The sequence below is a fragment of the Thamnophis elegans genome, chromosome 1, assembly GCF_009769535.1.
Source record: "Thamnophis elegans isolate rThaEle1 chromosome 1, rThaEle1.pri, whole genome shotgun sequence".
Taxonomy (NCBI): Eukaryota; Metazoa; Chordata; class Lepidosauria; order Squamata; family Colubridae; genus Thamnophis; species Thamnophis elegans.
Window position 1 is genome coordinate 52,240,100 of NC_045541.1, and position 21,854 is coordinate 52,261,953.

The 21,854-nt window shown below is 38.7% G+C and overlaps 1 protein-coding gene across 1 annotated transcript in view; it reads right to left on the reverse strand.

Annotated features, from left to right (window-relative positions):
* Positions 1-21,854, reverse strand: part of KALRN (kalirin RhoGEF kinase) — a gene marked incomplete at its 5' end in the record, with an annotated part of 302,460 nt that overhangs the window by 272,435 nt on the left and 8,171 nt on the right. Inside the window, 1 exon segment of the mRNA XM_032209049.1 lies at positions 12,328-12,442. Within this exon segment, the coding sequence (XP_032064940.1) occupies positions 12,328-12,442 (115 nt within the window).

Consider the following 21,854-nt stretch of genomic DNA (forward strand, 5'->3'; position numbering starts at 1 on the left):
GGGGAAAACATTTTGGCTTTTCTATTATGTTTTCTGTAGTACTATTTTTTATAGGAGACAAACAGAATAGCACAGTACTTCAATCCTATATTGAATCACAGAAAACATTATTATGCTAATACTTCCTGTCTCTAATATGGAATTTGACATGCTAAGCTGATGTTGTCATGTAGCTTTTCCTCCCAATCCTAAACCAGATATTTTCCTGGCTATTCACAAATTATCTGAACACCTCAGAATCCACCTACTGTTAAAATTCTTTTGCCCTATCACTTCACATGAACATAAACTAAACCATAACCCTTTTTGTGGCTTATTCACTCAATCTGATTGAAAAACAGATACGGCCACTCTAGCATAATTATGACAAAGTTAGTTTTAGAAGGGAAGACTCAGACCATTCAATGATGTTGTTTATATTAGGGTCTTGCCACACAATCCAGTCCTGTATAATCTACTAACCAAGCACATGCCCCAATGGCAATTTAATTCAAACTTAATAAATCTCATAGTCTTTGGTTTTCTTGGTAAGTCTGTCTGCAAAATAGAGGTTTGAGAGTCAAAATATTGCTGAAACATTGTATTTGATTTGAAAAGACACAAGACTGCAAGGAGCAGTTATAGAAATGAATAGCACTATTTTTTTACTATTGCCTTTAAATGTCTGCTTTATTTATGATAAATTCAACATTTTAGTATAGTCAGGAAATTAAGAGAGTGGGGAGGGAGGGAGGGAGGGAGGGAGGGAGAAAGAGAGAGAGAGAGAGAGAGAGAGAGAGAGAGAGAGAATTGATTTTGCTTCCAATAATAGTTTTAGCCAAAAACTCACACTAACAATTTAGTAAATATTGTACTAAACATTGTAACATGTGGAAGCAAATCAGATTACATCATTTAAAATAAAAAATACATTCACTACAATAGTTTTAATTCACTTAATTTTTACATGTGTGTCTTACCAAATCATGAAATGACAGAGGATACCAGATATCTAGCTATCAGTTTAATAACCAGTCTCTTTTGATACTTTGAAAACATTGGGCTTTTTTATATGCAGTCTTCCATGTGCATCTAATCAACAAAATTTGCACCCTTTTTTTAAACAAAGATATATTACATAGATTATACTTTATGATCACCAAGCAACTGCTTGAAATTAAGCCAGGGCAGCACTTTAGATTAGAATATTTTGCCAAATCAAGTATCTGTTCCTGAAATAATTCCCTTGATTTTTTAAAAATGGGCTTTGAGGCAGTTACATTGTCACTGAAAAGTAAGCCACAATTCATTCGTTCATTTTTATTATCTTCTGTTATTATTGTCTCAATCCCTCAGCATCAGTAAAATATCCGAGGGCCTTTTCTCCACTGAGGATAAATAAAAGAAGACAAATATGAAACATTTAGACTTCCAAAGTATCATATGTTTTCATTATACACCGAGAGACGTATACACATTTGCTTACTGAGGGCGCTGATAAATTTAGTGGAAAATCAACTGGATTGAACCAATAAGTTTTGTTGTCATATGAACATTAAAGTTAAGAGAGTTTCTTGCACTTACTAAGTTTTAAAGTAACTTCCCTCCTCTCCATAAATATTGCCATCTAAACAGTTTACTAGAGTATTAACTAGCTCTATCACCTTCCAACCAAAGACAAAGTCATACAGAAGCACTAAAAAAGAAAATGGTTGCTGCTTAGTTCACTGGATTACCAGAGATCATGCAATCAGTCAAATTAGTCCATCGACAGGAGACACGTTTGTCACACTGGCATAACCAGAAAAGTTGTCTAAGAATCATGTTCTAGTTTTAGTCTATATTTATGTAACATATCTCCAACTTTGTCCAGAACAACAAGAAAAAGTTTTCTGACTGAATATTTGGTTCTTCAAAATATATTTTCTTTTTTCCTTCCTTCCTTCCCTGCCTTGCCTTCTTGCCTTCTTTCTTGTATTGATATCAATCAGGAACTAAAAGCGGCAGAGATTGTATTTCTCCAATTTGTTTTATCTTTCAATATATTTGTCACTAGGTTGTACAGAAAAATAATGACTGGCTATTATAACGAAAAACATTTAAAACCAGCTTTAAAAATGTCTATTATTTCATATATCAGGCTTCCTTTTGGATAGTAAATTAATGTCAAGCTATGAGCCTATATAAAGGGAAAATCTATTAAATAAAATATATAATGTGCAATGGATGTCTAAGACACAGTGTATATGCTTCAGAATTAGTCTCTAACATCTAAATATAAAAAGTAAGTACAGCTTACTGTACATTTTATAGATTTTGACTGATAAATGCAAGGCATTTAATCCCTCGCTTTCAACCTAAAAATAATTAAATGATTCTCACGATATGCTGCAAATCCATTCTGTGTATCTGAGTAATCAATGGCCCGTTGACCATGTAATACAAAAATGCATGAAAGAATAGAGATACTTTGGCAAAAATGAAAAAAAATGAAAATTAAATTTAAAAATTAACAAATTCATTGTCATATAAGTTTTTATGGATCACAGTATACTTCATCAAATTATAAATGTATCATCCATGAACAATACTTGTTTAATTGGGATAGTCCATAACCTTAACAGAATAACATAGTTGGAAAGGATCTTGGAAGTCTTCTAGCAGAAGACCCCATACCATTTCAGACAAATGGTTGTCCAATCTCTTCTTAAAGAGATTAAACATCTCCAGTGTTGAGCACCCACAACTTCTAGAGGCAAGTCATTCCACTGGTTGATTGTTCTCACTGTCAGGAAATTTCTCTTTAGTTCTAGGTTGGTTCTCTCCTTGGTTAGTTTCCATCCATTGCTTCTTATTCTACCTTCGGGTGCTTTGCAAGAATAGACTGATCCCTTCTTCTTTGGGGCAGCATCTTAAATAATGGAACACTGCTATCATATCACTGTTAATCCTTCTTTTCATTAGAGTAGATATACCCAATTCCTGCAACTGTTCCTTATCTATTTAGCCTCCAATCCCCTAATTATTTTGTTGCTTTTCTATGCACTCTTCCTAGACTTAGAGTCTCAACTTAACAGTAGAGAATATACTATACATACATAAGATCTTAACCTGAATGCTCCAGTTCTTCAGTTAAAGGAGGACAGGAAGCATTTGATAATGAATGGTAATTATTTGAATACTCATTTATTTAGAAAATGCTTCATATGCTTATGTTCATATGCAATAATCTCTATATCTAAGAATGTTACAAAAATATGGGTAGTCCTCAACATATTAACATCAGAATTTCCATTGTAAGTCTTTGCAATTGTAAGACAAGTCAGACCCAATTTAAAAATAATGTTTTCAATTATTGTTAAGTGATTTTGAAAGCAAATCTAGCTTTCCCAATGGATTTTTTTTTTGCCAGAAATTGGCAAAAAGGTAGTAAATTGTGATAACATGGCTGCAGGACACTGCAATCAGTCATAAATCTTTTGATAAGCATCCAAATTGTGATCACATGATCATGGGAGTGGTATGATGGTTGTCAATGTGATAATAATTTTTCTGGTCATAAATATTTTTTCCACAAGGCTGTCAAAGCTTTGAATCACCATTAAACAAATAGTCAAAAGTTGAGGACCACTTGTGTGCATAACATGCATCATAACATATCATTTATATCCATAGTTAGCTTACTGGAAGAAATGGATAAATGATCCTAACTAATAAGAATCTTCTTAAAGATTCTTTACATCTAGTTTACATTAGATGTAAACTATTTGTTACATTATCACTGGAGTTTCCAATTTGATATTGGTCTGGGCAATACTTTCATTCATACTGAACATTTTATTTTGAATGGCCATGTAACAACAGTCATCAATTTATGAATGGGCAAGATTTCATGCAGGGTATCTCTAGTATCATTCTAATGCTCTCAAAATTTCAAACGCTCCCATTGCCCAAAATTTATTTATTTATTTATTATTTATTATTAAAATTTATATGCCACTCAATCCCGAAGGACTCCAAGCGACTTACAAAAAGAATAAAAAAAGAGAAAGAAAAAACAAGAAAAAAAGACAGTTTACAATCACAAAACCACATGCATTCATTCTAATCAGGGCTGGACCTCAACAATGAGGTCAACATCCCCAGGCTGGTTGGGAATTACATCTAACACTTCTCCTATTGGATCAAATCACAACTTTAGTCAGTCAGCTATATACCATTGCAAATTTCATCCTAATTGTACAATAGTTTTTTAATATATACCGTAAGTTGCTTTATATAAGACAATCAGTAAATCATATTGCAAATGCCAATAAATTCAATGACGCTAAAGCATCTCAACTATTAGAGGGGATATTTTCAAGTGCTGCATGGTGCATAATCCTCATAAAAATTAATGTATTGGACTGGCTTGTTTATTAAAAACATAAATAAAAACAACTCAAAACAAGAATGATATACTTTCCATACAAACAATTTTTGTAATTAATTTGCAAAGAGACTAATGATGTATATTCATCTAAATATATAATTAAACCTCATAAACCAATTTAACATTTTCCATACAAGTCCAAAAAGTTTAATCAATTAATAAATAAACAGGATGTCTCAAATTAAGCAGTAAATTCCACTTCAAAGTCTCCCATATAAATTGAAGAGGGGAATTAAACAATCTAGTCAGCCAATAAATTGGAAACAATATTTTAATGTAGCTTTTCATTGTAAAAAATAGAAATAATTTAGACATCAATACCCTCTTAAACCTTTGTTTTAATTCCTTTACAGTGATGATATCTATGATGAAGATAATGCAAGCTCAGACCTTCGGAATCAAATGCCTTCTTATTTCAGAATAAGTCATACTAAACTATTAGATTAAGTTCTGATTAAATATATAAAGGATTATTCCATCAAAGTCCTCGAGAAATATAGAAAACATTTTCAGTTTACGAAATATTTGAATAGACAGAACAAGATGTCTTTGTGTGTTTATGTATGTGCATGCGCACACACAAACACACAGAGGTAAGTTATTTTTACTTTCTGTTTTCCTTTAGATAAGAATTGTTTTCCTGAAGATAGGAATTTCTATTGCCATCAAAACCATTGGGTGCATCTAAGTATTCAACAATGCACTGTAATGTACATAAAGATTCTATCAATAATCCTGCCAAACTGGGTTTTATTGTTTGTTTTTTAACCTGAAAAGATGTTTTCAGATTTAACTGAATGTCATTAAATCCAATAACATGAAAAACATCTGGACTAAAATCCAGCTTCTACATGGGGTCAACTTAGGCTGGCCAACACCAGGTAAAACCAATCTAAGAGTTTCTTTTTCCAGGTGAATGTGTGCATGTGTCATCTTTGTGTGTGAATACATTCATGTTTGTATACATCCTTGCAAAGACTACTCTAGACTAAAAAGGTAGTCTAGGATGAAAAAAAATATTTGAAAATATTTTAAAATAAAATATCCCATATTTTACAAATATCAACTGTTTTAATTACACATATTGATTTTTTTTATATAGTGAAAAGCTCAAATACACACTTTCCCCTCTTTTCTTCCACTAATAATGTCAAAAATGAAGAAAAAAAGAGGATGGGAAATTGGTTAAAAAAAGTGGGATGCTGTAGTAGGAAGGAGGGGGAAAACGGAATCTGGAAAAATCTGGATGGATGGAAACGGTGAAAAGGTAACTGGACAGGAAAGAAAAAAATATTTTTGAGATTTATGAAAAGAAAGTTAAAATTCACTAGGCAGACCACCTCTCCAAAGATTTAAGCTTATCCACAAAGGAATTCAAATGTTCTATAGCGGGTTAGAAGTGATTTGTACTTTCTTCGTCTCCTTTTTTTCAAAAGCCTCTTTTGTTCGTTCAAAGAATGTAAGTATTCACAGGTTATTTGAGGAATTGCATCTTTATTTTAAGTGTCAAGAAGCAAATATAAACAAAAAGCAAACAAAAACCCCCACTTACATTCTTAAATGGAGAGGAAAATAATCATTAGGAATTATAGCTTAGTACTATCGATACTCTTTATGCACCCTGTAAAAAAAGGCAGGTTTGGGCATTTCAGAAGATGGTTAGAGAGCTTTTTCCAGGACAAGAAACCCTACTTGCATTTTGAAAAGTTTATTAGGAGCCAGATTTCCATTAGTGGATGAAGCCACAGCTCAACGACATATTTACACATATATAACATTTATATCTCTGTGTGTGTACTGTGTGTACTGTATGTATGTATGTAAGTATGTATGCATGATTATGTATATATATGTGTGTGCGCGCACACACACACACCATTTTTCAAAACACTCTTAAGAGAAAATTAAGCAACATCTTAAATGGTTAGATTTGGACAAGTCTCTGTGATTATCACCTATATTTTTTTTTAAAAAGCCCTAGATCTTAAATTTCTACGCCTACAATCCTTGTAAGCTACAGTAACCTAAAGGGGCAATTTTACTGCTACCTTATCAAGCATAAGATTTGTGGCTATTTGATATTTATTTGTGGAAGTTTGACCTACAACCCTCCCAGTCTAAAGTCAGGAGGAATAAAGGATGCTGAGAGGCCAAGCTGGGTGTTGTTAAAAGCCAAATGAAAACACAAGGCAAAAACAAAACCTTAAGGAAACTCAATCTGAAGAACAGCTGCCATGTGTATAAACTAAGCAATATACAGGGCGGGGCATAACCTTTTCCTAGGGGGTCACAGCAACACTTGTAATAACAACACAAATAATTCATACACCATTCGAAAGCCCATCAAAAACTGAGTTTATTGACACGATTTAATAGTCAGTATGACCACCATTAGCCCTTCGAACAGCATTCAAACGAGGTGGATAAGAACACAACAAATCTTCAAACAGTTCCGTTCGATTTTCCAGATTTTTCAACACAGTTTCCAAATTCATTCTCAAAGTTTCAACCGAATATCGATTTTGACCTTGCTCCTGAATCATCAGAGCTTCCACTTCATCCTTAATTATGGCCCCAATGTTCTCTGCCGGATTGAGATCTGGCGAATTTCCCGGCCAGACGTCATTGCCCCAAAATTCGACATTGTTTTCCTTTAATAATTGCTGAGTCGCATTTGCACGCATGCAAGGAGCTTTGTCATGAAGAAAGACAGCCTCACCAACCACCAAGACATTGTCTGGATCACTGAGAAATGGAATGACATTCTCCAATAAAATTTTCTCACGGAAATAACTGCCATCCCAGGATTCCCCTTTATCCTTCAAAACCCAATGCAGTTTCTTGGCTGTGAAAATGACGAAAATCCCGATGCAAGTCGGATTGCGAACGATTTGTCGATATCGTTCATATTTGGCGATGTCGTCGACGTCTTTAGCCCAAATTCGATCGTTCTGGAAATTCGGTTTTCGAATGGCATAAACGAAGAATTCGTCAGATGGCGCCAAATGAAGAAAATCTTCCTCGGTCCATTCAGACAACCAATCGCACAACCAAAGCCGATCTTGAACGTGTGTTTGAGTTTTCAATGGTTTGCAAATGACGTGGAATGGCTTCAAACCTTCTCGTTCTCGATATCGGCCGATTGTCCTTTGATCAACTCGTTTTCCACGAATTTGAAGGATTTCTTGGGCCACTTTTCGGTTTCCTTTTCGTTGTTTGCGACTGCCAGTTGCAATGATGGCTTTGCTTTCTTGGGACAGTTGCAGAGGACGCCCTTCTCCAAATTTTGTGAAACATTCTTGGGCTGTTTTGTTCCAATTATCAGTAACCCAATCCGGATGACGTTTCAATTTGTTTGCAATCCATTTTCGATTGATAAACGTCGCTCCAGCATCGCGAGCCTCTCGAAAGGCAATGCATTTTATTCTGTCAATGATCCTTTGTTCTTCCGAATCGAATTTTCCAGCCATTCTTAAATCAAATTTAACATTTAATAGCTCATTCAATTCAGTTTTTTATGGGCTTTAAAATGAGGTGTCGCGGAAGTTGTAAACTGCTGTCGATCTTGCTGTGACCCCCTAGGAAAAGGTTATGCCCCGCCCTGTACATCTTAGTGCCCCAAAACCTGTTTCCTGTGTCCACTTAAAGCCTTCACTGCTATTCAATATCAACCCCTTTCCACTTCATGAAAGAACTGAGTAGATAGGAACTATTTTCTATTGCAACAGAAACTAGGAGAGCAATGTTTCTTCTTTATTTTGGAAACTTTTCAATGGTTGAGGTTTATAATAGAAGCACAGGCACAAAAGAGGTTTTCCCAGTGTGGAAGTTGGAAGGGATTCACCTCTATCTATAAATATTAAACAGAAACAGGACTTTATTAATATTTCTGTCTTCCAGACGACTTATGAAACAAAGCATGAGCATTTAGAGAAGCAGAGCAGAGAGAAGTGGAAAGAGTAGAGAGAACCTCCACAGAGGTTGAATTGAGTTTAGTCCACTGTGGTTTTTCCCTGGCTAGCTGTCAGCAATGCAGGCCAAACTTCAAAGGCATGTTTCTGTAGAAGGATTTGTAAGGGTCCCACACATATTATTGAACTTTGCCTGCTTATTCCTTTTGCTAAAATCATTTTCCTGGCAGCCCTCAGGGCAGTCTTAAGCAGAGATTGACAGTTGCATTTTGCTGCTATTTTCTAAAGCAAATTTGCATTGCTATATTTCTGCTTTCCACTTTTGTATTTCTCTCGTATCTCTGGAATTCTAACTGCTCAGAAGTAAAGTGTCCCTTTTAATTTTCCCCAGATAAATTTGGGAGAATTTCTTTTTGGCCAGGACTGGCAAAAAAAGGACTTGTACACCAATTATAACACTTCTCCATCTGCCACAGCTTTTCCTTTCTGCCAGAGACTCTCTCTGTAATATCATCTGCCTGCTTCTCCCAAAGATGCTTTTTTCAAGAGGCAACTGGACTTTCTGGTTTTCTCTTTGAAGACATTTTGCTTCTTGGATGAGAAGTGAGATGTCTTCAAAGAAAAAACAGAAAGTCAAGTTGCCTCTTGAAAAAACCACCTTTGGGACAACCATGACCTGGATGACTGAGACTGTCTGCTTCCATGAGAAAATGGCTGGGTTGAGTTTGCCTCTCCAGTTGTTCACCAAATATATCTACCTAAGTTGAGCACTTATCAAGGACATTAGCCTGACAACCAAATATAGATTAGTTTGCTCTAGTGTAGCTACCTATGGTTGTGAAATTTGGATTCCAATCAAACAAACAAGACACGAAGAAAATTGACTTGTTTGAGCTGTGGTAGTGGTGAAGGCTTCTTTGGACAGCAAAGGTGACCAACAAGCAAGTACTAGGGCACATAACATCAGACTTCTCACTAGAAGGCCAAATCACAAAGATGTGTCTCACTTACTTTGGCCCTATTATGCAGAAAAATTCACTAAGGAAAGCAATTATGTTGGGTAGAGTTTGTGGCAAAAGGAAATCCAGCCGCCAAATAACACAGTTGCTGGATGCCTTCAAAGCTGACACCAGCCAGAAATAGAACAACCCAAAGAAGTAGTGCAAGATCAGAAGACATAGAGAGACTTGGCCCATGGAATCGCCAAGAATCAGATATGACTGAACAAATATCATCATCATCATCATCATCATCATCATCATCATCATCATCATCATCAAGTTGGACACTCAGGGCAGATTAGGGATTCTGTGGGCAGATGCCTGCTTTGAAGCACAGCAGGTGGCAGGGATCCATATTGGAACTCCTAGGGAGAGAAAGTATTGGGAATAATTTATAGAAGCAACTTGTAACCTTCCCTGCTGGCTTTCCCATTTAAGCCAGCAGAGAAGGTTGCAAATGGCAGTCATGTGACTATGGGCTGCTGTGACTGCCATAAGAGCAAGTCAATTGCCAAACACCCAAATCACAATCGTACGACTGTAGGGGTGCTGCAACAGCTGGAAGTTCAAGGACTAGTCATATGTGCGACTCATTCAGCACCTTTATAACTTTGACTGGTTGCTGAACTAGTGATTGCAAACCAAGAACCACCTGCATATCAGCCTTATCAGGTAGCCCAGGCAGGAAATATGACCTCATGAAGTCATTTTACTTTATTGTAAAAATATATTAACAAAATCTTTTTAAATCTGAAAGTACAATTCTCCACCTTCATAGCCTCCAAAAGTAGGGCGGGGTGTCTTTTCTGAGTTTCTGGACCCAGCCATCATCCACCCATAGGCAATGCTGTCCCTTATCTGACAATTTCCTCGGCAGCATCTGTTCATACATACCATTATACTGTATGTTTGGTGAAAGTTTTCAGGGAAGTGACTAAATTTTGAATTTCATAGCTATTCCTTTAGAAACCTCATGGTGTGTTTGCAATTTAAATACTGCAAAAAAAATATATTTTATTATCTTCAATTATTGAGCTCAATTCCTATCTTTCACCCCTTTTATTAATTTATTCATTCATTCACACCACCACCACCACCACCACACACACACACACATGTATGTACTATTTATGTATGTATCACCTGGATACCTTGCCTGTACAATATTTTATGCTGCTGACCTTAGGCTGTAATAAATAATAATTACAAAAAATATTTTTTTCTTTTCTTACAGTTTAACAATCCATGTGCAATGGGTAAATCCCAGTGCAACACATACACACACTTCGGAGGCAATTGGGTAATCACATTTTTTCTCCCACAAGAAGCGGGGAAAAACACACATTGAAAATTGCAGCAAATAAAATGTGTATGTCAATTTTTTAAATTATTTTAATTGTCCTAAGTAATCTGAAAGACAAGTAGATGATGAATTTTGAAGCACAGCTAACCAAGAAATATAGAATTTGGAGCATTCTGTCCATAAACAATAAATAATATATGATAGTTTTGAAGATAGCCTCCACTTGCTTTTTTTTTCTGTACTTGATTTCAAAATAATAAATATTCCTACATTATTATGATTCTCTTTCAAGCACTAAATTAAAAATCTTATTGTTTGGCTAAAAAAGTCTTAGTATCATGATTGTTTTAGAATGGTTTCGTCTTGTTGAGCTATTAAAGAGTATGGTTTTTAAAAAATATTTTATAAAGGCTGCTCTGAGAATTTCATTATAGGGTAATAAATAACAAAGAAATAACAAAGTAATGCTTGAAAGAAACTAAAACCTACAATGGTTTTACATACAAATATGCTTGGGTTGGTCTCAAATATGCCATTGTGCATTTATTGATAAATGTATCTAATTCAGAGCTTTTGTTCAAGGCAGATTTTTATTTTGCCCAGACAGAGGGTTCAAAAACTTTCCCCTCACAATCGATTTTCTCATTTTTCCTTCACTATCCTTCATACACAAAACAAACCAGGTAGCACAATACAGGTTGGCCATAATGAAGGCGTATTCAGACAAGGTGACTCCTGCTTTTCAGTTGAGACATCACTGATAAGGAGATAGGCACAGGGATGGGATTCAGCTGGTTTGGACCAGTTCGGGCGAACCGAATACTAATTTTACATCTGGTTCGCCAAACCAGTAGTTGCAAGGACTGGCTGGCCCCACCCACCCAATCCCTCCCAGGAGTCTCCACGCGGTCCGTTTTGGATGCCAGGTAAGTGCAGGGCCTGCATGAAGGCTCTGGGAGGGCAAAAAATGGGCCTCCCAGAAGTTCTGGAAGTCCAGTCATTTCCAGCCTCCGGAGTCTGGGGAAGGCTGTTTTGGCCCTCCCAGAGACTCAAGGAAAGCCTCTGGAGCCTGGGGAGGGCAAAAATACCTGCCCGGTGGTGCAGGAGGCTGAGTAGGCCACACCCACCATGGCCACGGCCACTATCAACCAGGCAAAGAACTGTTTCTAAAATTTTTGAATCCTACCCCTGGATAGGCACATGGGTTACTAATTTATTATTTTATCAGGAAACCCAAATTAATGTGAATTATATACAACACGTATTAGATATAATTCCTTGCAATAACTATTGTAATATATATGATGATGAGCTTTTGTTCTCAGGACATTAATCCTTTCAAGAAGACATCAGTGATGCTTAAGTGACAGCAAAACTACCATGATTCAGTTCCCATTATATCACAAATGGCATGGTGATTTGCTATTCATTTCCAATGATTTTACCTGCAAAATGAAAAATAGAGGGTCTATCCAATACTAATAAAAGAATCCCATGGACTCTGCTGGGAACCAATTTACACAGAAATCCATCCCTATTCATTGTCTGCCATGTGCTATGTTCCTTCACCCCATTACTCTCTGACTTGGCTAAATAAGATGTGAGGGAAGTGAGCACAAAAGGAACCTTTCTTTTTTTCCACACCAATATGTACCAAAGGTTTTCCAAGAACACGTCAAGGCTTTTGTTTTGAACTTTTACCTTGGTACGCTAGCCAAGTAAGTCACAAGTTTCCGAAGATCTTCCTGCCTTATTCTGTCATGATTGCTGCGTGCTGGAAATGTCAGGATGGGACCTCCTCGTTTATCACGACCGCCTGTAACAAAACAAACAATTGCTTGAAAATTAATCAGGAAACACATTACATCATGTCAGCCAAAGGAAGACGGAAATGACCAAACTGCAGTTTCTTTGTAAAAGTCTCCTTTCAGTTTTTACCACTTGAGTGATTAGGGCAGTCCCCTGACTACATTGTATACTATATCACTTCAACTGGAAGTGTTAAAGGTGTTTTTTTATGTTTTAAAAAAAGTCAGCAATAAAAGTGATGATTATCATTGTATTTTCAAACATACGGATATTTCAAAAGTTTAGGAGTGCCCACTAACAGCATTGGTTACCTCCTTACACCAATTAGATCCCACAGATTAGGCCTCCTCCGAATACCATCTGCTAGCCAATGTCGACTGTCGACCCCTCGGGGGAGGGCCTTCTCTGTGGCTGCTCCGGCCCTCTGGAACGATCTCCCCATGGAGATCCGGACCCTCACCACCCTTCCGGCTTTCCGCAAAGCCACTAAGACCTGGCTGTTCTGGCACGCCTGGGGCTGATGAGTTCCCGGCCCCACTTAAACTGTTGTGACTGTTGTTTTGTTTTAACTTGCTTGTCTTGTGTTCTGTTTGTATTCCCCTTCCCTTTGGTTTGTTAGCCGCCCTGAGTCTCTCGGGAATAGGGAGGCATACAAGTTGAATAAACATTCCAAACATTCCAGTACAAATTTCAAACTCTTGAGATGAATGGATGGATGGATGGACAGACAACTGGGGATTTTCTTAATATATCTGATTTTTAAATGATAACTGATGATACAAAATCTGCGGGCAAGAACTATTCTAGCAAAACTGAGATTGACTTTTTCCTATGATGTTTTGTGAAAACATGAAAACTGAATCCGGGGAAAAATATTTTTCAAAAATACCAAATGGTCTGGAAGACAGAACTATTAATAAAGTTCTGCTTCTGTTTAATATTTATAGAGGTGAATCCCTTCTAACTTCCATACTGGGAAAATCTCTTTTGTGTCTGTGCTTCTATTATAAACCTCAACCATTGAATTCTGGATATATGAATTCAGAATAAAACCAGAGGGTTTTATTTTGGGACTAATGGACAGGCAAAGAAAAAAGCCATGGAACTTTATTAACTGCAGTGAGAATAAATTTAATATTCAAATATTACAAAATTTGACATAATGCACAATGGAAGACTGGTTGGTGAAGGTGATGAAACCTGCAGAGATGTCTAAATTAACTTCTCTGATTAGAGAAGACATAAAATCTACATTTATGATTGACAGGCCTTTATAGACTTTTGGAATGAAACAGGAAAAAAATACGTACTTATGACTTGTGGTTTTGGTGATTAGAAAAAGATTGGGTAATATAAAAAAGTGAGGGTTTCTTTTGTAATCATAGAGTAAGGGATAACTTTATAATCACATTTGTATTTTCTGCAAAGGAAATCAGAAGCTTCTTTCCATTTATCTTTTTTCTGATCTTTTTCTCTTGCTTTCTTTGTTCTCTTTAATTTGTATAGGTTTGTGTTAGTTTTTATGTTCTATTTAAAACATAACATTTACTCCCCCACTCCCAAATGACAGTGATTTACCATTCATTTCTAGCCATTTGGACAACATAATTGCAAAATTAAAAGTAGAGAATTTGTCCAATGCTAATAAAAATCTCAGGAACATGTTGAAGATCAATTTACACAGAAGCTATCCCTTATTCATTGTCTGCCATTGCCCTCGACATACGACCATAATTGAGCCCAACATTTCTGTGCTGAGTAACATAGTAGTTAAGTGAATCTGGCTCCTCCATTGACCTTGCTTGTCAGAAGGTTGCGAAAATGGATCACATGACCCTGGGACACTGCAATCATCGTAAATATGGGTCAGTTGCCAACTGTCTGGATTTTGATCAGGTGACCATGAGGATGATTCAACATCGTGTGAAAAATGGTCATAAGTCCATTTTTTTCAGTGCCGTTGTAACTTCAAATGGTAACTAAACAAATAATAAGTTGAGGACTATCTGTACTATTTTTTTTCTGCCCCAACAGTAGCATGATGCATCTGAGATTTTCTCTCTCATGTGCTAAAATAAATTGGTTTACTTTATCCACAGTGAGTTGTGAAATAGAGCACCACTTGTTGAACTGCCTTAGGCAAGAAGATGTCTCACATAATCCAATATAAGTAAGTAACATTCAAAAGAAATGTTGAAGTATTTTTCTAGGTGTAATGTGGTTGTGCATCAATTACTAATAGGAGAAAATAAATAAACATGCTACTCTATTATATTTATTAAAGGGCAATACTACTGCTTTCTATTTAATTCCTCAAACAAGTTGGAAAATATTATGTTAATGAAGCAAGCAAGGCCATACTCTATACATATGAAGATTCCAAATACATAGGAAGATGCATAGGAAGATTTTAAACAGATGGTAGAGATTCTTAGTCATCCAGATCATGATTGTCCCAAAGGTGCTTTTTCAGGAGGCAACTGGACTTACTTGTTTTTTTCTTTTGAAGATGTTTCTCTTCTCATCCAAGAAGCTTCTTCAGCTCTGACAGGATAATTGAGGAATTGAGGAAGTCCTGTTGTCTCCTGAAAAAGCATGACCTGGATGACTGAGAATTTCTACAGACTTTAGCTATACAATTTGGGGTGAACACCCTTTTAATGGTTTGGGAATAGGAATGGATTTCCAGAGAAAAAATTGCAGACTACAGGAATCAGGAGTACTACTCAAGTGACCCTGAAGACACAGATAAACCTCCAAGTGCTTCAGCGACCCTCTAAAAGGATGCAGATTATCAGCTGTCTGCAAGAAATATAAATCTTTCCATTCTCCACCATCCAGTCAGAGCTGAAGAAGCTTCTTGGATGAGAAGTGAAAGAAAACAAGAAAGTCCAGTTTCCTCCTGAAAAAGCACCTCCCCCTGGTCATAGGAAGATTCTAAATCAAACTGAATTCTTGATAACTATATGGATCTGTCCATGTGTTGGCAACCATGTAGGAGTAATTCCCCTTTTGCTTTTCCACAATTCTTTTTGAATTCCAGTCTAATTTGCAGGCATGGTTAGGGTGACCAGACGTCCCGCATTTGGCAGGACAGGCATGCTTCTTCATAATTTTTCCCGCGTCCCGGGCCGTTGTCAAAAGATCCCACTTTAATTTTGCCGCTTTCTTTGATCGCTCGCTCCACCGCCTATCCGCTGCCGCTCGCAACACCGCACAGTACTTTTCAACTCCTGCGCAGCCGCAGTGATTTGTTTTGATGAGCACGGGGCGACTGGACTGACGGTAAGCCCCCGCCACCACCGGACTAACTGCTGCTGCCTCCTCCTGCTCTAACAGCACCGCCGGATTTGCTGCCCGGCACTGCGGCTGAGGTGAAGCTGGCAAAGCTCCCGCCAGGCTTTTGAGGAGCCTTGAGGCCACGGGAGCCAGTAGGAAGGCGGCGGAGGGGCGGGAGCAGGAAAAAAGGCCCAATGGCTCCTCAAAAGCACGGCAGAGGAGGAGGGGGCAGGGCAGGGGTAATGCGGTGCCCAGCTCAGGTGCTCCGAGCAGGGGGGAGCCGCCCCCTCTGCCAGCGCTGGGCAGCAAAGCTGAGATGTTAAGCTCACTCCCTCTTCTTGCAGCACGCCCCAATGCGAAAAATGCCGAGATCCCGTGCACTTGGGGCTGCTGCGATGTCCAGGGAGGCTCAGCTGGTCTGAGTAGGCAGGGCAGGGGTAACGCGGTGCCCAGCTCAGGTGCTCTGAGCAGAGGGGGAGCCGCCCCCTCTGCCAGCGCTGGGCAGCAAAGCTGAGATGTTAAGCTCACTCCCTCTTCTTGCAGCACGCCCCGATGCGAAAAACGCCGAGATCCCGCGCACTTGGGGCTTCTGCGATGTCCAGGGAGCTCCAGGATGACTGAGAATCCCCCGTGTTATTCCAGATAGGATAGAATATTGCCTTTTCCACTTTCTCCACTCCCTCCAATGGCGGTTAAGAATCGGCAAAAATTTGGGGTGTGTGTCTGCGGGAGAAAGAAAAGAAAAGAAAGGAAAAGGAAAGAAAGGAAAAGAAAGGAAAAAAAGAGAAGAAAAGGTCTTTTTCTCTCCCACGGTTGTTTCTGCGGGGCCGCTTGGAGGCCTTTTCTCCATGGCGCACGCGCGCGCACTCCTTTAAAGTTGCGGGAAGAAAGCGAGAGGTGAACCCCACTTCTCTCCAATGTGTCTGAAGCACGTAGGGGAATCGCTGCCCCGCTCAGGTTTCAACTTCGGGGGAATGACCGAGTGAAGGAGGGGAGAAGAGGGGAGAAAAAGGGGTTTGTTATAGAGTTGATAAAGCTTTAAGAGTTTGGTGGCGAGAGGATTCTGAATGGATCCCGAATGATCGGGACTCGAAACAGCTCTATTACGTCCTGCTTTTTGTGGGGGAAAAGAGAGAGAAAGAGGGAGAGGAAAAAAGTTTTGGGAACGGCTGTAGCCTTCCTCATCTGGATCCTGGAGCAAAGCGCGGAGAACAACACAAAAAAAGTGTTGGGTTGGGTTTTTTTTGGATACTCTGATTTTCGTCTCTCTCGTTACTGTTTTCAATTCAATTCTTTTTTTCCCGTCTTTTTTTTAAAAAACTGAACGCTTCTACCTCCACCCCTCCTTCGCCATCTGCCCCAAGGAGTTTTGGAGTGGAGGGGAGGAAGAGGGTTTGAGGCACGGGGATGGAGGTGGTCGCCGCCGAGATCCCCCGCCCGGGTTCCGGCGGAGAAAAGAGGATGGGGGTGGGGTGGGTGGCTGGGGGGATCGGCTGGCCAAGATGGTGTAATCCCCCGCTTTCCAAGCTCGAAAAGAGCACAGATCTCTCCAACTCTTTCTTGCTCTAAGTATTTTACACTGAGGTTTTTAGCTCCAGCATCCCTGTTTTTAAAATGCTGAAGACCCATCCTGATCTGTCCAATGACGTTCCAGATAATGAAATATGCAGGGCATGTTGTAGTAAAAAAAAGGTTGCCAATTATCATGGTTGAAACAGGATCTGAATTGTAGAACTCCAATTTGCTTGGCATAATGTTTAAAGGACTTTGATTTGAAGAGAAGAGATTTCAGAGGAAGAAATGGCTGTGGCTTCAGAGGAACAAGTGGCAGCCTCAAGTTACATGAGCTCGCCATATGTCATACCTACATGCTTGCAAATTCTTTTACTTATTGCACCAAAGACCCAGCTAGGAAAAATGATAACACATGGAATTCTTTAGTGAATGCTATGCAGCAGTATGTGTATCAAAAGCATAGATTTACAGGAGCTTAGTAGAAACGTGCTGTAGTACTAATGCAAATCAAAAGCAGAAGAATTTATCCTTGAGGATCTTTACTATTTTCAGCCTCTTCCCTCTTCAGGCTTCAGAATTTAAGGAAAGAGAGAGGGAGAGGGAGAGAGAGGGAGGGAGGGAGAGAGAGAGAAAGAAAGAGAGAGAGAGAGAAAGAGGGAGTGTGTGCACAGGAGGGGGGATTTTCTAAAAGTCCCATTGAATCCAGAGGAGGGGAGAGAGAGAGAGAGAAAGAGGGAGTGTTTGCACAGGAGTGGGGATTTTCTAAAAGTCCCATTGAATCCAGAGAAGGAGAGAGAGAGAGAGAGAGAGAGAGAGAGAGAGAGAGAAAGAGGGAGTGTGTGCACAGGAGTGGGGATTTTATAAAAGTCCCATTGAATCCAGAGGAGGGGAGAGAGAGAGAGAGAGAGAGAAAGAGGGAGTGTGTGCACAGGAGTGGGGATTTTCTAAAAGTCCCATTGAATCCAGAGGAGGGGAGAGAGAAAGAAAGAGGGAGTGTGTGAGGTGGGGGGATTTCCTAAACCCCATTGAATCTAGAGGAGGGAAGAGAGAAAGAAAGAGGGAGTGTGTGAGGAGGGGAGATTTCCTAAACCCCATTGAATCCAGAGGAGGGAAGAGAGAAAGAAAGAGGGAGTATGTGAGGTGGGGGGATTTCCTAAATCCCATTGAATCCAGAGGAGGAGTGAGTGAGTGTGTGTGTGTGTGTGTGTGTATGAGAGAGAGAGAGAGAGAGAGAGAGAGAGAGAGAGAGACTATCACTAAGTGTTGTAGCTTATGATTCTTGATGAATGTATTGTATTTTATTTTTTTTATGTACACCGAAGACAAATTCCTTGTGTGTCCAATCACACTTGGCTAATAAACTATTTTACTCTACTCCACTCTACTCTACTCATTTCTATTTCAATTCTAATAAGGAGTTTAGCTTCTCTCTCTTGAAAATGTAAGCTAGCATAATGCAAGCTACCTTTAGCTTTCAAACAGTTCATTTAGTGACCAAAGTTACAACGGCATTGAAAAAAGTGACTGATGACCATTTTTCACACTTAGCGACCATTTTTCGCACTTAGTGACCGTTGAAGCATCCTCATGGTCACGTGATCAAAATTTTGATGTTTGGCAACAGATTCATATTTATGATGCTTTCAGTGTCCTGGGGTCATATAATCGCCTTGTGTGACCTTTTGACAAAATATAAAATTTTTAATCAAGCCGCCCCCCCCCCCCAGTCAATGGTGTCCCTCTTCACCAATCTGAAAATCTGGTCACCTTAGCCATGGTACTTTCTAATCTCCCCCACCCAAATACTAAAAAGGCCTGAATTTTCTTCATTCTGTTCAGCATGCTGGCCACATCACACTTAACCTTCTCGGCTCAATAGCACTGGGTAAGATCTTCCACTAAGAATAGTGAATCAATTTCTGCTGTATTGTTACTTTTGTTCTTTCCTAAATTCATTTAATCTCATTTCCATATTAATTTGTGGACTTTTAAACCTATTCAAAAATATCTATTTCTGAGTGCATAATTTAAGAACTTTAAGACCTAAAAGTTAATGTATATTAATTCACAGAGTAGTCTGATAGATAATTCTTCAGCATTGCTAATTCTAACAGCTGATTTCACAACAATCAGCGCTCTTGTCCAGTGTCGGCATGAACTCTGTAAGGTAATCTACAAAAAAAAAAAAAAAGATATAACTGACCAATATTAATTTACTTAGTGCTTGCTTCCCAAACTAGTAATTTCTGTAACTTATTTATTTCTAAACTTTGGAAACAAATAAAAACCAAAACTTTTAGAAGTAAGCCAGACTTTTAAGCAGCTTTCCTGTATGTAAACAGCAAGTGCAGAGTGATCCATTCAGTTCTTGGTACAGACTGACCTTCCTTAACCAGCAATTTATTTTTACAATCTCAGAACAGAAAGAACTTTAAAATTAGCTTGAGAGATACTTTACAATGTTTAAAATATTCTTGGGAATGTAGATATAGCAGAATGCACAAAGAATTGCCCTTCATGGAGCAACAATAGGTATTACTTTATTTTAGATCACCGACCTTTCCAAGTAAAAACATTTTATTTTCTGTATCAAGTGAACACTTTCCCCAAAACAATTTTTTCTACGCAAGGACAAGGGCTGGCGTGAATGTCAGCAAATGTCATTAACAAACAATTGAATTGGAATGTACGTTTTCTGTCCCTGAGAACTGCTTCCAAATGCAATTGGTGTTATTTTCTTCTTTTTATATATTACTACAGCAGCACATTGCATTTCCTTCCTCTTGACTCTCATTTTTCTCTTATTAACAATCTCCTTCTAAATATTTCCACAAACAGATGCAGCGGTCAAAGCCAAATTCATGCAACAATTGGCTAACATTCAGACCGAGTAACTCCTAGCACATACCTTTCAAAATGGCTATTTACTTTCTTGATAATAGTTATATCCTGCATAAGTAGGACATTTATGATCCTTCAGATATTGCTAAACCACCATGTGACATATGCTTGCTGGGGCTATTTAGATAAAGTATCATCAATGTGCAGTGAGATTGTGAAGTGTAATGTAATGTATCTGCCTGGGGAATGAGAGGTAGAAATGTGTAAAACAGTTCAAGTTGAACTGTTTTGACCTTGTAATAGATGTTTTGCATGTTCAAAGTTCAAAGAAAAACTAGGATTCAAGACCACTCAGAAATTAAAGCTGCTCCTAAATGGAGCAGCACAAGTAGTTATAAATAAAACCTTAATAAATAATACTCCTAATGTATTAGCTTCCCTGGCTATCGATGGGCTACATGGTACAATTCAAGATGCTGGTGCTCTCTAAGGCCCTGCATGGTAAAGAACAGAGGTGGTATTCAGCAGGTTCTGACCAGTTCTGGAGAATCGGTAGTGGAAATTTTGAGTAGTTCAGAGAACCGGTAAATACCACCTCTGACTGGCCCTGTCCCCATCTATTCTCTGCCTCCCGAGTCCCAGCTGATTGGGAGGAAATGGGGATTTTACAGTATCCTTCCCCTGGAGTGTGGTGGGAATGGAAATTTTACAGTATCCTTCCCCTGACATGCCCACCAAGCAGTGGGGAGTTCCGGATCCAGTTGCAACCGGTATGGTTGCAACGGGGCCCAGCGTCATCCATATGAACGCATGCTGCAAGTGCATGCGTCTTACCCTCCAGCTACACTTCTGCAAACCTCCACAATGCTCCAGCTGCTCGGCGGAGTGTTGCGCAGGTACTGTGTGTGCCGTGCGCATGCGCGGAAGCTCCAAAGAATTTAAAGACAGGTAAAGAGCGTGGGCGGGTGGGTGGGTCCTCCAGAGCACTGTACCAGAACGGTACCCGGTGGTCCAGGCAGGCACCGGTACGATCATACCGGGGCGTACCACCTGCAACCCACCACTGCCACCAAGCCACGCTCACCATGCCACACTACACTCACCAAAACAAGAGGTAATTTTTTTGAATCCCACCACTGGCAAAGAATATAGATATTGGTATGCTTCCAATCTACCTATCTACCTACAATAGGGTTGCTGCTTTGGGCCCATCAATTATAAACAGTGTTATCTTATGGAAACCAGGAGGTATTTCTCTTGAGGCCCCAAGACTACTGGTCTTTAAAATACTTCCCAAACCTGCATCTTCCTCCAGACAATAGAGCAGGATGTTATAAACATCTATTATAATTATGTTAAAATGTTGTCTCTGGTGTATTGCATTTTATTTTTTTATTGTCTTCTTTTCATATTGTAATTTTTAAACTTTTGCTACCTGCCCAGAGTTGCTTCGCAATGAACAGCAACGTAAATTGAATAAATAGATAAATAAGAATTATGTTTCAGAGTCAGAACAAAACATAACCGCTTTGAATGGTGCCATGGGCATGCTGATTATTCCAGCCATGGCAGTTGGGGTGAATACTGAGTTGTAATTGAAAAACCCAGTGTTGTTGTTGTTGTTTTGACTAAGACTGTAGAGCAACAGCGTTTGGTCTAGTCATATTCAGAATTCAGAACACTCAAGCCATTTCAAGAATATCTGGTTGAAACACAGCCAACTTGAAATGTTTAAGTGAGGTAACTTTGTTTGAAACTCAAAACAAAACTTGTACAAAAATGTA